Source organism: Canis lupus, chromosome 3, assembly GCF_011100685.1.
Source record: "Canis lupus familiaris isolate Mischka breed German Shepherd chromosome 3, alternate assembly UU_Cfam_GSD_1.0, whole genome shotgun sequence".
Taxonomy (NCBI): domain Eukaryota; kingdom Metazoa; phylum Chordata; class Mammalia; order Carnivora; family Canidae; genus Canis; species Canis lupus.
The window spans coordinates 28,698,306-28,715,450 of NC_049224.1; the positions used below are offsets into that span (position 1 = coordinate 28,698,306).

The 17,145-nt window shown below is 34.6% G+C and overlaps 1 protein-coding gene across 1 annotated transcript in view; it reads left to right on the forward strand.

Moving 5' to 3' along the window:
• The window catches only part of AP3B1 (adaptor related protein complex 3 subunit beta 1), a 266,465-nt gene that overhangs the window by 50,422 nt on the left and 198,898 nt on the right, over positions 1 to 17,145 (forward strand). The window contains 2 exon segments of the mRNA NM_001002974.2: positions 15,408 to 15,503; positions 16,117 to 16,277. Of these exon segments, the coding sequence (NP_001002974.1) occupies positions 15,408 to 15,503; positions 16,117 to 16,277 (257 nt within the window).

The window sequence follows — 17,145 nt, forward strand, 5'->3', positions numbered from 1 at the left end:
TTTATTCATGGGGTAAACCCGTCATAGTCAGGATGTATTAAACGTTTATACTGTTAGAATTATTTCCTAATTTTTTGTTAAGGAATTTTTCATCTGTATGTTATTGAAGGATTTTTTTTCCCTTGCAGTGGCTTTTGTTTTGATATCATGGTAATCAGGTTAATACTGGCTTTATAAAATGAGTTGAGACTTGTTTCTCCTTTGTTGTAGAGTATGTGTAGGGTTATTTTATCTTAAATGGTATTATTTTATCCTTACTATGAAATCATCTGGGCTTGGAGTTTATTTTATGGGAAGGTTTTAAATGATGAATTCAAGTTGTTTATTGAGTATAGACCTCTGTGGGAAATAGTTAACTCAGTAGGCTTGGGTTGCTCAAACGCTGTATATTCAGTAGAAAGATGTTCTCATGACTCTCCCTTGTCTGTCTTGGGCAGACTGAGCTAGTAGACTATTCTCTCTGATAAAAGTGTTTAATGTCTCTGTTGTCTTGAGCCGTGGTGTACTAGTTTGTCCAGATAATGTATACTAAAAATGCAATTTATGGTAGACACCTGCTTTTTCTTTTCCTGTTCTGAAGCTTCTGTTACTGATCTCATACGTAGTGATGACAGTGATCGTAGTTGTACGATATGTATGTGACTGATCCCTAATAAATGCTTTGGACAATCTTTCTCAGTCAAGTTTCCTGGTTGGCAATATTTTGTACATGTCATCACACACTGTTGCTCAAGGAATTAAGCAGATCTTATGCTGATTCCACTGGTGAAAGGACTCTTGGAAGCTTGTGTCTGGTTTCCTCTGGACTTCACCCATGTATCTTGTCCTTTTGCTAATTTTTTACTATGTATGCTTTTGCTGTAATGAACCATAACCCTGAGTGTAACAACTTTTGGAGTCTTGTAAATCCTTTTGGCCAGTCATCCAGCCTGAAGATGGTCTTGGTGGACCTCCAACACAGGGCTATTTAGATTTTCTATTTCTTATTGGACTTGGATTAGTAATTTGTCATTCAAGAAATTTATCCATTTCATTCAGGTTGTCAGTTTATTAAAGTAAGGTTGTTAGTAATATTTCCTTAGTATTAGTGTCTATGCCTTCTGTAGTGATATTTTTCTCTTTTCTTCCTGATATTGGTAGTTCTTATCTTTTTTCTTGATTAATTTAGAACCTAATCAATTGTATTGACCTTTTGAAAAATAGCTTTTGATTTTATCAGCTTACTTTTTTCTGTTTTCTATGTTATGATGGGTTTTTCATAATTAATGACTTGTATTTATCTTTCATATTTCAGGCTTATACATAATTTAGGGTTTGTTCTTTTTTTAAATATCTTGAGTTGGGAACTAAGATAAAATCTTTTTGTTAACATAAATTTTTAACACTATTTCCTTCTAAATATTGCTTCATTAGCATTTTCCAAATTTAATGTTATGCATTTTTGTTGTTTAGTTAAAAATATTTTTTATTTACTTTATGATTTCTGTTTCGACTCATGGATTATTTAAGAGTACATTGTTTAATTTCCTGACATTGGGGGTGGAAAGGTTGTCTTAATGATTTTATCCTTGATTGCTTTGGAACATGATTCTATTTTAGTCTTAAAGCATACCTAATGTTATTTCATTCTTAAACTTTATAGGAACTTGTTTATAGATCATCAAAGTTTATTTTGGTGTGCATACCATGCTCAAAGAGAATGTATATTCTGCTATTGTTGGATATGTGTTATTTAAATAAATGTGGTTAATATTGGTTAGATTTTTAAAATTATTTTTACTGACCTCTTGTCTAGTTGTTCCACTGATTGCTAGTAGAGGGATTTTGAATCTCCAATAAAAAAAAAAAATATATATATATATATATATATATATATATATATTATAGTTAAGTACTCCCGTCAGGCATCACTCTTTTTATGTCATCATGATAAATTGACCCTTTTATCCTAAAATAAGTCCTTCTTTATCTCTGGTAATACTTTTTTTTTTAAGTCTATTTGATTTGTTATTAATACTGCCTCTCTAGCCTTCTCCTCTCTTTGTATGGTGTATCTTTTCTTCATCTATTTGCTCTCAGCCTGTGTCTTTGTATCTAATGTGCATCTCTTACTAACAGCATGTGGCTCCATTTTTTCTCCATCCATTCTGTCAAACTGTGTCTTTAAATTGGATTGTTTATTCTTGTAACACTTAATATCCTATTGATGTGTTCAGATTTGAGTGTACTGTTATGTTATACTGTTCCTTTTTATTTGCTTCATTTGTTTCTTTTTTCTTTCCTTCCCTTGTTTTGGAGGAAATCCCATTTTAAATGTTCTTGTTTTTATTTTTACTGTGTTTATTTTTGCATTATTTTTACTGTTGACTGTATTTATTCTTTTTGTAGTCTTATTTAATATTGCATCTGTTCACTTAAAATAAAGAAATCTTACAGCTGTATACATCCATATTCCTTCTATCTTTTATATTTTAGATATTATACGTGTGAGATTAAAAACATCATGACATCATGAGACAATGCAAAAAATTTTTTTAACAGATTTTATTTGTTTAAGAGAGAGAGAGCACAAACAGGGGGAGTGGCAGAGGGAGAGGGAGAAGCAGACTCTGCTGAATAGGGAGTCTGATGAGGGGCTTGATCCCAGGACCCTGGGATCATGACCTGACCCAAAGGCAAATGCTTAACCAACTGAGCCACCCAGGTGCTCTGCAATTTTTGTTTTAAATACTCATGATATTTATTTACTTGTTTGTTTATTTAATTTAAATTCAGTTGGCCAACAACTAGTATAACACTCAGTGCTCATCTCATCACATACCCTCCTTAATGCTTATCACTCAGTTACCCTATCCCACCCCCACTTTCCCTTCTGCAACCCTTAAATACTCATGGTTTTTTAAAGACAAAAACCTAGAAAAAAGTATTTATCATTTATTCAGATATTTACCATCCCAATGTTCTTTGTGTTGTTAAGATCCAAATTTCTATCATTATCTTCCTGCCTTAAAAAATACCATTAGCGGGGATCCCTGGGTGGCGCAGCGGTTTGGCGCCTGCTTTTGGCCCAGGGTGACATCCTGGAGACCCGGGATCGAATCCCACATCGGGCTCCCGGTGCATGGGGCCTCCTTCTCCCTCTGCCTGTGTCTCTGCCTCTCTCTCTCTCTCTCTCTGTGACTATCATAAAAAAAAAAAAAGATTAAAAAAAAATACCATTAGCTTTTACTGTGGTGCAGATCTGTTGGTGATGAAATCTCTTAACTGAAAGTGTTTCCATTTTACCTCTATTGCTAAAGCATCATTTCATTGGTTGTAGGATGCTGAGTTATGTAGATGTTGTTTTTCTTTCAGTGCTCTAAAGATACTTTAAAGATCCTCTTTAATTCCTTATGCAATGTCCCTTTTAATTGAATATTGATAACACTTTTGTAATTTGTCCTTTTTCTCTTGCAGCTTTTTTGCTTTACTATTTATCTTTGACTTTTCAGTTGTCTTGGTTTGAGCTTCTTTGCGTTCATTTGTTTTGGGGTCTGTTAAGTATCTTAGATCCAAGAATTTTTGCTTTTGATCAAACTTAGGGAAATTCTGGCTGTTTTTTCTCTTCTTTTTATTTTATTTTTTTTAGTTTCAGGTGTACAGTATAATAATTCACTCCCAGACATCACCCTGTGCTCATCACGACAAGTGTACTCCTTAATCTCCATCACCTATTTAACCCATGCCCCTACCCACCTCCCCTGTGGTAACCATCATTTTTTTTCCCCTATAGTAAGAATCTGTTTCTTGTTTTTTCTCTTGGTTTGTTTTGTTTCTTAAATTCCACATGTGAGTGAAATCATAGGGTATTTTTCTCTGCCTGACTTCGAAATTTTCACTTACATTGTGTTTTCTAGCTCCATGCATGTCATTGCAAATGGCAAGATTTCATTCTTTTTTTATGGCTGAATAATATTAAACACACACACACACACACACACACACACCCCATCTCTTCTTTATTCATTTGTCAGTCGATGGACACTTGGGCTGCTTCCTTATCTTGGCTATTGTAAATAATGCTACTAGAAACATCAATGTGGCCATAATGTCTTCATATAGTATTTTGGTCCATTCTTTTCTTCCGATATTTAAATTACATATGTATTATATTTTTCATATTGTCTAATAGTGTATGAAGCTTTGTTTTGGTTTTCTTATGTCTTTTTTGTTTTCGTCACACTGGATTTTTATTCATCTGTTTTCCATTCCAATTCACTTATTCATTCTTCTGCCATTTTCATTTGATTGTTCAGTGCATTCAGTGAGGTTTTTTTCATTTTAGAATTTCTAGTTCTTTTTTTTTTTTTTGCTGAGCTTTGGTTTATTCATTGAGAGCACATTTTCTTTTACCTAAGAGTAAGTGTTATAGCAGTTTTAAAATCATTGTCTGCTGGTTCCAGTACCTTGTTTATCTCAATTTGCATTTCGTTGATTTTCTTGTGTTTATGAATATGTACACAGTATTCCAGTATTCCGTTTCTTTAGTTTTTCTTCTTCTTCTTCTTTTTTTTTTTTTAAGATTTTATTTTTATTTATTCATGAGAGACACAGAGAGAGGCAGAGACATAGGCCAAGGGAGAAGCAGGCTCCCCGCAGGGAGCCTGATGTGGGACTGGATCCCAGGACCCTGGGATCATGACCTGGACCCAAGGCAGATGCTCAACCAGTGAGCCACCCAGGTGCCCCTCCTTAGATATTATTATGTTGGGTAATTTCGAGCTCTGTTCTTGACGTTATATTAAATCACAGAGATTCTATATTCTTTTATTTTTCCTCCACAGGTGGTATTTTTGAAGGTAGTTACCTTTACTGGGTTCATATTGGAAATTCTATTAAGTAGCAACTTCGGCCTCATTTTGTATTTTTTGTCTTTTGCTGAGCTGCTTTGAGTCTATTCTCTGCTTGCATGATTCAGGAGTTAGACAGAGATGTGGGTAGAGACTGCTTGAGGAGCCCATCTCTGGCTCTCTCCGTGGTGGGATTCCCCTATTTTTTTCAGGGGCCATAATTTTCCTAGGTTCAGTTTTTTTGTTCCTTTGGCCAGAGAGACTGGTTGGACACATCAGTGCCTCTACTTGGATTTCATCCAATACTCATTTTGCCTCATCAGAAAGCCATGGGAATGGGATTTTACACAGCCCTCTTTCTTATCACCTTTGAGCATATACTCCTAACCAGAGTCTATCTGCTGCTGTTTCACCACCAGGGCCCACACTACTTTTGTAATAAGTAGTTTTTTTAGTTTTCTGTGGGAGATTGTTCCAGTACAATTTTATTCCAAAATTACCAGAAGTGCAGTTATCTATTAAAGATAGAACTGCCCACTCCCTGAAGGTCTTTTTGTATTCTTTCATGTTTACCATTTGTGACCCTCTTCATCCCTTCGAAATACCACATTTGATATTATTTTCCTTATGACTAGAGGACATTTCTTGTTTTGCTGGTAATGAATTCTTTCAGGTTTTATTTTAAAAAGTCTTTATTTTGCGTACATTTGAAAATGTTTTGCCTAGAATCTAGAATTTACAGTTCTAGATTTGCAGTCTTTTTTGTTCAGTATTTAAAAAATATTTCAGGGATCCCTGGGTGGCCCAGTGGTTTAGTGCCTGCCTTCAGCCCAGGGCGCGATCCTGGAGTGATCAGGCTCCCTGCGTGATGCCTGCTTCTCCCTCTGCCTGTGTCTCTGCCTCTCATGAATCATGACAGAGTCTCTCTGTCTCTCATGAATAAATAAATAAATAAAATCTTAAAAAAAATATATATTTCATTGTTTTCTGTCCTGCAAGTTTCCTGTCATTGTTAATCTCCATTTCATTGTGTGTATATTACACACACAATGTCTTTCTTTTCTCTTGTTGGTTTTAAGGTTTTCTCTCTAGCACTGGTTTTAAAGTTTATTTTGATATGCCTTGGCATTTTTTCCCCCTCATCCTCCTTCAGGTTTGTTGAGCATCTTATATTTGTGGGCTTATGATTTTTTAAAAATTTGGTAACATTTCAGCCATTGGTTTTTTATTTTTATTATTTTTATTTTTTAAAGATTTTATTTATTTATTCATGAGTGTCAGAGAGAGAGAGAGAGAGAGAGAGAGAGGCAGAGAAGACACAGGCAGAGGGAGAAGCAGGCTCCATGCAGGAAGCCCGATGTGGGACCTGATCCCGGGACTCCAGGATCATGTCCTGGGCTGAAGGCAGGTGCTACACCGCTGAGCCACCCAGGGATCCCCAACTGTTAGTTTTTTAAAAATATATTTTGTCTCCTTTCTCTCCTGGCACTTCTAGTACACATGCAGACTAATTGATGTCCTATAGGTCACTGATGGTTTGTTCTTTTCCTCCAGTCTTCTCTCTGTGCTTCATTTCTATTGCTGTATACTCAAGTTAACTGACTTTTCCTTTTGTTGCGCCTAATTTATAATCTCTTCCACTGTATTTATCATGTTAGCTCTTATATTTTTCATCTCTAGTTGTTTCATTGGATCACTTTCATGTCTTGCAGTTCTTTTACTATACTCATATTTTCGTCTGCTTTCTTGGTCATATGGCTCATATTTATAATAGTTATAAAATCCTTCTGCCTTTTTTTAAAAGATATTATTTTTATGTAAACTCTATTGCCAATGTGAGGCTCAAACTCATGACTCCAAGATCAGGAGTCCCTCTGCTCTTTCTGTTATTTTGAGTCTTTTTCTGTGGATTGATTTTTCTCATGGTTATAATTCATATTTTCCTATTTTTTTAATATCCTTAGTAAATTTTAACTACATGTTAAACAATATGAAATTTATGCTATCAGTTGCTGGATCTTGTATTCCTTTAAATTGTGTTTTTTTTTTTTTTTTGGTGCACAGTCAAGTTATATGGAATCATTTCATTCTTGCAAAGCATACATTTAAACTTTATTAGGTAGTACAGAAATATTTTTAGTCTAGGTTAATCCCACTCCTAAGGTAATACTTTTTTTTAGGATTCTATTAAAAAATTCATGTATTTATGAGATATTTTCTCTGTGGCTGTTAGGAACATTAATTATTCCTAGTTCTTTGTGATCGTTGAGATCTATTCTGCCTACCTTTTCCCAGTGTTTGTTTTTGGTGTTCTGTGTTCTTTGTGTTGGCCTTTTTTTGGGGGGGGGGAGGGGTCCGGCCTCAGGTAGTTTCATCTCACTCTTATACATATCAGTGCTTAGTCTAAGACTTGGTGGAGGTCCTCTGCTGTGTGTGTGCTCTCTATCTCTGAAGTTTCCTTCTAGTTGTTTTTCTGCTCTGCAAATTCTAGCAGCCTTGGCCTCTAAACTTTTGATATCTGTCTCCTAAGTACAGGGAATCTTCTGGATTCTGTTTGAGTTACCCTTTGTGTGCTGGTAGGTTTATTACCCTCTGTGGTAGCACTCCCCTCAGCTTTTCCCTCTGAGGATTCACTGTGCTGTGCTGCTTATTGTCCAGCATATGAAAACTATTTTTTCTCTTGATTTTCTGTTCAAGGTAGGAGAGTAAATGAGGTCTCTCAGTTATTATTAAATTATAGCTTGATATAAAAATCTCTTAGCTGTTTCTAAAGCCTTAAAAATATATGAAACATTATTGAACAAATGAAACATTTGTTCCAGTTTTCCCTACTTTGATTGTGGAATTGTCAGTTTATACCTGACAATTGTATATACCTATACATACTTGAAAATTCACATCATCTTTTCCAACTTCTACATCAAACTTCTATAGCAGAGTCTTAAAGTGCTTTATGGCCAGAATATACTGAGTGAGCCATATATCTTTAGCAATTTTATAGTCAATGCTTACGTATTTTTAGTTTTAAAAACAAAGCATTTTTAAAATGAAAAGATTGCGTAGGTACAGGAAAAAATAAGAGTGACTAAAAATAATCTTTTTCTTTTAAGACGTTTATTTATTTGAGAGAGAGATGGAGAGTGAGAGAGCACAAGAAGGGGGAACAGCAGAGAGAGAGGCAGAAGCAGGCATCCTGCTGAGCAGGGAGCCCCATGCAGGACTCTATCACAGGACCCTGGGATCATGACCTGAGCCAAAGGCAGACACTTAACCGACTGAGCCGCTGAGGCGCCCCTGAATAAAATAATCTTGACTTGAGAATGATGGTAGAATTTTTTAAGTAGAGCAATAAGTCAGTGTGGTCACACTTCAGTTGTTATATAATATAAATACAAGATTGATGTGAAGTAGACTCTTAGTTATTATTTTAGCACTATGACAGTAGATTAGATGTTAGTATGTCTCTAATGTCAATTAGTAGTTTAAATAGTTTTTTCTCATATAAGTTTTGTTTATATAATCTTGGATTTATGTATTCAAAATCTGGAAAAGTAAAAGTGGGAGTATATGCAATTTCTAGAGTACACATTTCCATATATAGAAAAAAATTCCCATCACCATTTTAATTTTATTAGAATAATTTGTTATAGCATTTTAGAGATAAGTACTTTAAGCCCATTTTTAGATACTTTTAAAAGTATACTTAATTTTTGTATTAGATAATGCATACATTATATATATATATATTTTTTTAAATTTTTATTTATTTATGATAGTCACACAGAGAGAGAGAGAGAGAGGCAGAGACATAGGCAGAGGGAGAAGCAGGCTCCATGAACTGGGAGCCCGATGTGGGATTCGATCCCGGGTCTCCAGGATCGCGCCCTGGGCCCAAAGGCAGGCACCAAACCGCTGCGCCACCCAGGGATCCCACATTATATATTTTTGATAGGTGAATTTTGCTACTTAAATGATTAGCCATCAATAAGCTCACTAACTTGGGTCAATTAAAATCAAAACACTCAATTCATTTAAATTGGACTTAAATAACTTGACAGACCATTCCTTCTAAGAGTCCAATTAATAAGAGAAATGTAGAATAAACATGTAATCTAGTATTTGCAAATTTGAGTCATCATTAATTTAATATTTATTAAGCACAATATGTGCTTGTTACCATTTATAATTCTGAATTGATAATTTGAATAGGTAAATACTCTTTGATGTATCATGGTCATGCTGTCTGAGCTGCTGCTTTTTTTTTTTTTTTTTTAAGATTTTATTCATTTATTTATATGAGAGAAAGAGACAGAGAGAGAGAGCCGAGGGCAAATGCTCAACTGACTGAGCCAACCAGGTGCCCCTGCTGTCTGGCTTCTAATTTGATGTAGCTTTATGGCCTCTAATATAAGTGCAGATATCTGAAAAAAATTGAAATTTGACTCAGAAAAATTGTGTGAGATATAGGTAAAGCTATTGTCTTAGTATTTTAGGAATAGTCTTTTGGTAGCAACAATGATTGCTAACACTTAAAAGAAGCTGTGTGTACATATATTTTCATTTTATCCTCACAAATAACTTGTAGGGTTAATTTTGTCGTTTCCCATATTTTATATACAAGGTCAGGGTAACAGAGAGGTAAAATTAATCTGACCACAGTCACACAGCTATTAAGTTTAAGAGTCAGAATCCAAAGTCAGGAGTCTTAGCTTCAGAACCCATCTTAGACCATTCCCCTTTCAAAGCCATTCTTATTTGAGGCTTCCTTCCTCTTCCTTTTGCCTTAGTGATTTTGGCCCCATGTCAACATCTGGTATTAGCTATCCTTTGGGAGGTATCTGGCATTGGTATAAATATTTTTATGTCTTAGAGATGGATAGAAATGAGCAAGTCCTTAGAAATTGGCAATAAATTAACTAGTTCCCCCTGGACATCTAGTCTTCTTGTAAACAGAAGATTCTATATTATTTATTTTTCATTCAAAGCTGTTTGTACTGTTTAGTAGTTATAATAGTAGACCTTCCCTATTTGTTCATCTTTCCCCTTTATACTCAGATTCTCATATACTGCCTAATGTTCTGCAACAAAAATATCACTATAAACATAATTAATGGTCTATTTGTTGGATTTCTTTTGTTCTTGAAATACCTTATTTTTTGAATATGCTTAATCTTCTAATGTGAGAAAACTGACATAAGCTTAAAATTTATGTTTAGAGAATTGATGTTTCATTCCTATCAACTGCAAAATTTCATTTTTATTAGTACATGCTGCCTTAGACACACAGTTAAGCTGTACGTCATCTTCCATTTGATGTCAAATGATACCAAAAGTTACCTAGTAAGCAATCACTGGTTATAGTGCAAAAATAATCAAAGATTTAGTCAATAACTCATGAAGTTTGATGTACTAGTATTGATAAACTAATTAAACAGATCTGCCTGTGTTCTTCCAGCCTACTGGGGCTCTGCTATGATTAGCTTTACAGCAAGGAGTGTTGTAACATTGAATGAAGGTAACTGATCAGAGAATGGTGTAGTCACGGAGCTTTAAGTACTCCCATTTCTGGTCACAGAATGGTTTCAAGGAAACTAGGCTTTCTCTGCACACCTGCAGCCAGTCGGTGCATAGGCCTCTTGTGGTCAATATTGATTGATTCTTATAACAGAACTAGAACAAATTTGGTGTTTTGCAACCTTCTGTGATTTAATATTGTTATGCTTTTTGCTATAACAGTCACAAAAATCCTTCTCCAATAGTGAGTAATTATAGCAATGCCTGCTAGCTCAGCTGTGGATCTGAATGTTTCAGTATTGCCAATATAAACCCCTGGATATATTCTGGAGTTCATAATTCAGCTTTAAAAGTTGGCTGTACAGTTACTTGGTAAATAAAGGTGTTGCTGAGAAATAAATCACAGGAGGATGAGGGGATGGGTGCATTCTAACCCATTTTCTTTGGAAACTTTTCAGAGAACGGTAGCCTGGATCTGAATGTAATTAGTAAGGAGAAAGAATACTTTAAATGGTTAATTAAAAAAAAAAACAAAAACCACAAGTTAAAGACTGGAGGCAATCCTTGTAATACCCATCATTTCTTCATATGTTGATGTTTTTTAGGCATCTATTTGGTGAATTATAACTATTGGTAAAGTAGATTCCTGATGTTGCAATTTAATGGAAAATGTCTTATTACATTTTTTTAGTGTACCATTGGGCTGTGATGTTTTTGTTCAGCTAATTATTGAAATCTTACTATATATGCCAGGCATGTGATTAGTCCTGAGCATAGACAGATGACTAAGGAATGGTTCCTGTATTTAAGTAACCTCTTGTTGATTCTAAGGTGAATTTGAGAAATATCTTAACTTAAAAATGCATCTGTGTATTGATTTGATTTATTGAAAATGCTATAAATCAGTCAGCTAGCAAATGTTAATTGCTTTTTGGCACTGTTATAATCCTAAGAACTTAAAAATTTGGTTGTGGAGAAAGCTGTCTATATCTCAATTAGATACATGTTTCTTGAACTGTAATGAAAAACTTTATATTTCCATTTAAATATAATCTAAAACATTGGGTAGATTTTGGATCATATGGTTGCCGTCTTACATAGTAGTATCCATAGTTTTGGAACCTGCGTGTATTCTTGTGTAAGATTGCTTGTTCTGAGTGAACATTGAAAGGGTTTGTGGACTTTCAGTGGCCTTAGTGGGTTGATATCATCTGTAGTTATGTGATCACTTGGGTGAAACAGCTGTTGATTGATTGGCACTCAGAGGTATGTTTTTTTTTTTTTTTTTTTTTTTTTTAAGAGTGTGTTTGTTCCTGATAGGCTAATGTTCCAAAGTAAGGGACTGTCACAGATTGGTTGACTGGCAGTTTGTTCATTTAGCTTGGGCTTTTTGTTGACATTTTGAAGAGGTTTAAAACAGTTTCAGTGGCTGCATCTTATCAGTGATATAGAAAAAGCTGTCTTTATAGAAATATATAAACTTAGACATATTTTCGGTTTGAGATTTTTTTTTTATAATGAAACAGTTTAAAATACTTTTATAATCAGAGAAAGTACCATTCTACTGTAGAGGAGATCTGGAAGAGGAGATTCACCCCGAAGTAAAAATGTCTTTATTGTTTTATCTGAACACAAAATTAACATTCATTGTAAAAAAATTAAATAATAAAGATGTAAAGAGTGAGAGTGACGGTCGCTGGATAATATTACCACTCAAGTATAGTCACTCTTAACATTTTAATAAATAGATTTCTTAACTTATGCTTAGGTTTGAATCTGGTTCTTCATTTAATAGATGTGCTTTCTTGGTCAAGTTACTAAACCTTGTTGTGTTTCAGTTTCTTCATGTGTAAAATAGGAGTAATAATACCTGCTCATTGAATTGTTCATTTAAAATGAATTAATTGCACATAGTTAGTGCTATATATGTGTATTTTTTATTAATATAGAAGTGAGATCATATAATACATACTGTTTTGTACCTTTAAACATTTTACAAAGACATTTTTAATGTCAAGTACAGATTTACTTAAATCTATTTAGGGACTGCCTAGTATAGTGTTATATGGGTGTCCTGTAATTTATTTTACTATTCATCTTTGATGGACATTTTATTGTTTAATTTTTGCTTTTTTTAAAAAATATTTTATTTATTTATTCATGAGAGACACACACAGAGGGAGAGAGAGAGGCAGAGACACAGGCAGAGGGAGAAGCAGGCTCCATGCGGGGAGCCTGACGAAGGACTGGATCCCCGGTCTCCAGGATCAGGCCCTGGGCTGAAGGTGGCACTAAACCGCTGAGCCACCTGGGCTGCCCTCATTTTTGCTTTTTGAAGATATGATTATCAGAACTTGGGGGATTGAGACAAAAAATTTAAGTTATATTTGGGCACTGACTATTCCTCTTTGACTGGAAAGGAATTTTGGGACAGATTCTAGACTGCATTGGGTACTGAGTTTTAATATTTTAAGAGTTTTTAAAAAATATTTTATTTTATTTACTCATGAGAGATAGAGTGAGAGCGAGAGCGAGAGAGAGAGAGAGAGAGAGGCAGAGACACAGGCAGAGGGAGAAGCAGGCTCCATGCAGGGAGCCTGACGTGGGACTCCATCCGGGGTCTCCAGGATCACGCTGTGGGCTGCAGGCGGCGCTAAACCGCTGCGCCACCGAGGCTGCCCTAATATTTTAAGTTTTATTTTTTTTTTCGTTTTTTTTTTTAAGATTTTATTTATTTATTCATAGAGATGCAGAGAGAGAGAGAGGCAGAGACACAGGCAGAGGGAGAAGCAGGCTCCATGCAGAGAGCCTGATGTGGGACTCGATCCAGGGTCTCCTGGATCAGGCCCTGGGCTGCAGGCGGCACTAAACCGCTGCTCCACTGGGGCTGCCCTATTTTAAGTTTTAATTTTAAGACTTAATTGATCCATTCACTATGAAAGAGTATTTGGAAATAAATGTTTTGTTAACTTTCACTTATAACCCTGTCCATACAGTGTAGAAGAATGGATTGGTATCAACTTAACATGGTATATTTAGCTATTTAAATAAATATTAATGCAGATATAGAAAGTATGCTCATTAAGTTTTCACTTGTACTTATAAAATTGTAAAGAATATCAAAATAGATTGAAATACAAGTTAAAATCTAAAATTATCCTAAGAGGGTGCCATGCTATATTGAATTTAGGATGTTGACAGTTTTTATAGATAAATGTTAGATCTTGCCTTTTTTTTAAAAGAAAAAAACCTCACCAGAACATTTACTCAAGTATGGTTTGAGTAAATGGTTACATTTAGAAAAGATGTATTGTTATGTTTAAGAATTAGTTGTATCAGTGGAAGCCCCTCACATGGAACATGGCCTTAAACTTGTTTGTTCTCCTTAAACTTCATTTGTAGTTTGAAGTACTACACTGAAAGTATATAGACAAATTGGAATAAGTTCAGAAAGAACAAACAGGATAGTGAAGTAACTCAAAACTATGCTGTTAGGGTACATTGTTGGCTTAATTGGTAGAGCATGTGACTCTTGATTTTGGGGTTGTAAGTTCAAACCCACATTGGGCCTATAGCTTACTTAAGAAAAACGAGACAAAACTACACTGTGTCAAAGGAAATTGGTGTATGAGGGAAGGGAAGGGAAGGAAGGCCATGGCAGTTATCCTTATAGAAGTTCAGTTTTGATTAGTATGGCATAAAGTATGGCCTGGTTAGTACTCTCTTTCCTTTCCAGAATCAATTCCTCCTATTTCCAGCTATTTCCCCTAGTTCCTGTGCTCTTTGAACATCCCGTAAACTTTTAGATCTACTGAGACATACACAATCAGGCGCTGGTATCTAAAGATACTGAGAAGGAAAAAAAAAAATATAAAAAAATATAAAGATACTGAGAAGGAAGAGGCTATGAGCAGTTGATGAATTTCAACTGAAATTCTAATTTTTATTTAATTTTTCTGTTCATAATTCTAGTATAGATTTAGCGATTAAATTGCCATTTATAACCATTTTTAGAAGACCCTTCCAATCTTGTAGAATTTTTATTACATTAAATTGGTATTATTGTAATATCTTATTCTTACTGAGCTAAAAATATCATGTAATATATATTGGAATGTAATATTACCATACAATCAGAGTTGGGACTCCAGCACCTTTTGATTGATAAGGAAATTTTTTGATTGATAAAGAAATTAAATTCAAATACTATATAGTTAGTGAACAGAACCCAAATTATTTCTAGTATTTGTATCCCTCATTTTGAAAGTATTTTTACAATTCAGTTATATTTTAATATTCTTGTTTGAGTTTTGCTCAGGGATTTTTTAATTTTCTTCAGGAGGTAGTGTTACCAGACCACTGGTTCTGAACTCAGGTTCACCTGCTTCCCTGCTTGAAAATCAATAGAGAGACAGTGATGGTTGGAAAGGAAAAGTTGCTTTATTCAGGAAGCTGGCAGCCTGGGACTGTGGTGGACTTATATCCCAAAGACTGTCTTTCCTGTCCAGACAAAGCCAGAAGGTTTTAAAGGGGGAAGATGTGGGACATTGAGGGCTGGAGGTGGGCTGGCTACCTGCAGGGGAAGGTGGTGCCCAGGTGGATAATCATGGACATGACCTTGAACAAATTTGATGGCATCAGCAGCGATTGTATACCAGTGTGGGCAGGACTCCTCTCCTGGGGAAGTCTGGTCCTTCCCTCCTCAAGGCCGGTGGTCTGCAGATCTGAAGGAATAAATAGGTTAGTTTATCTACAAAGGGACTTACTTAAGTCGGCAAGCAAGGAGTGCATAAGCTTGAAACAAGTTAGCCCTTAAGACCTGTTGGAGTTACTACAGAACACCTTGATAGGATGTTGCTATTATAGATCAGATTATTAAAATGCTTATTTTACAAGCTTTTTCTGTTGCCATTCATTATCCTACAATATGTTATCTTTATATTACAATATAAGCTATTCAGTTATTTACTTTAGGAAAGTTGAGAATGGATTTGGCATTCAAACCATTCAATTTTTAATTTTCACTCTGGCTAGGATTAAATTATTATTATTATTTTTTAACAGATCAAGAAGTTAGTATATGTTTACCTGGTCCGGTATGCTGAAGAACAGCAGGATCTGGCACTCTTGTCCATAAGCACTTTTCAGCGAGCTCTGAAGGTAAATAATAGAGTGAACCAGCAAATAGCTACCGAGGTTTGTGGAGAGTTGAAGGTGTGTTACTTAAAGAAGTAGAGTAATAATCTAAATGACACAGTAGTGTTTTGAAAAGAGTTGAAAGGTCTCTCACTTTGCCTATTCAGTGTCCTTAGAAAATAATATATATAACTAATTAAACCTTTCCCTGTGTTTCATTTTCTGTATGTTCCTTTATGTCCTATTTAATCATTATCGTGCATCAAAGAACTCTTCATCATTATACCAACTAGTTGTTGAAAGTGTATAATGAAGGGACATGACTTTAAAGATAAAGTTTATAACCTGTAGCATTTTATGATTGTGAAACTCAAAAAACCCATTACTAAAACATGTTTAGTAATGAATGATCAACTAGAATTATAACCGTTACTTTTTTTGTTCAAACATTATTCAGGGAAATAAAGATTTACTTAACTCTTTTTACTTACCCATTTTCCATATACTGATTCTTTAAATTAAGTAGCTTTTTCCTATTATTATATTGTACCCTGTGCATACCAATTAATTTTGTCATAAAAATATCTTTGAAATATTGAACTTGAAATCTTGATGAATATTTTTATACTGTTTTTAGGATCCAAATCAACTAATCCGTGCAAGTGCTTTGAGAGTTCTGTCAAGTATTAGAGTACCAATTATCGTACCCATTATGATGCTTGCTATTAAGGAGGCTTCTGCTGATTTATCACCATATGTTAGGAAGAATGCAGCCCATGCAATACAGAAATTGTACAGGTAGGTGCTCTGTTAATAATACCAATGATCTCTAATGGTATGTGGAATGTTACAGCCTATGGAGGCTTATTTTATTAGTTCTTACTGTCAGTCTGTCCTCATACTAAGTAAACCCAGTGACAGTTTTTCTCCCCACAAACATTCTTTAGACATCTTTAACTTTATTTTGGTTATAGAGACCCTATGCTGGTTTTTACTTGTAAGCCTTTTAGGGCCTGTGATAATTTACAGATGTTATAACTTAAAAATGAATGGAATTTGAATTCTCATTTATATAGTATATCTCTCATGTACACATACACGTATTTTACTAGAAAATGAAGATTTTTTTTCTGTTTATTGTATGGTAGAATCTTAAGTGTATTAGTCTCTGAACTTTGTTCTTTTTAAATTTATATTCTTTTATTTTTTAAAAATTAATTTTAAAAAAAATTTAATATATTAGTTAATTAACATTATTTTCAGAGGTGGAGGTCAGTGATTCATCAGTTTTATGATACTCGGTGCTCATTACATCAAGTGCCCTCCTTAATGTCCATCACCTAGTTACCCCATTCCTTCCCCTCCTCCTGTCTAGCAACCCTCAGTTTGTTCCCTATGATTGAGTCTCTTATGGTTTGTCTCCCTCTCTGATTTCGTCATTTTATTTTTTCCTCTCTCCCCTATAATCCTGTTTTGTTTTTTAAGTTCCACATGAGTGAGATCATATGATAATTGTTTTTCTCTGATTAACTTATTTTGCTTAGCATAATACCCTCTGGTTCCATCTACATTGTTGCAAATGACAAGATTTCTTTCTTTCTTCCTTTCTTTCTTCCTTCCTTTCTTTTTTTCTTTTCTTTTCTTTTCTTTTTTTTCTTTTCTTTTC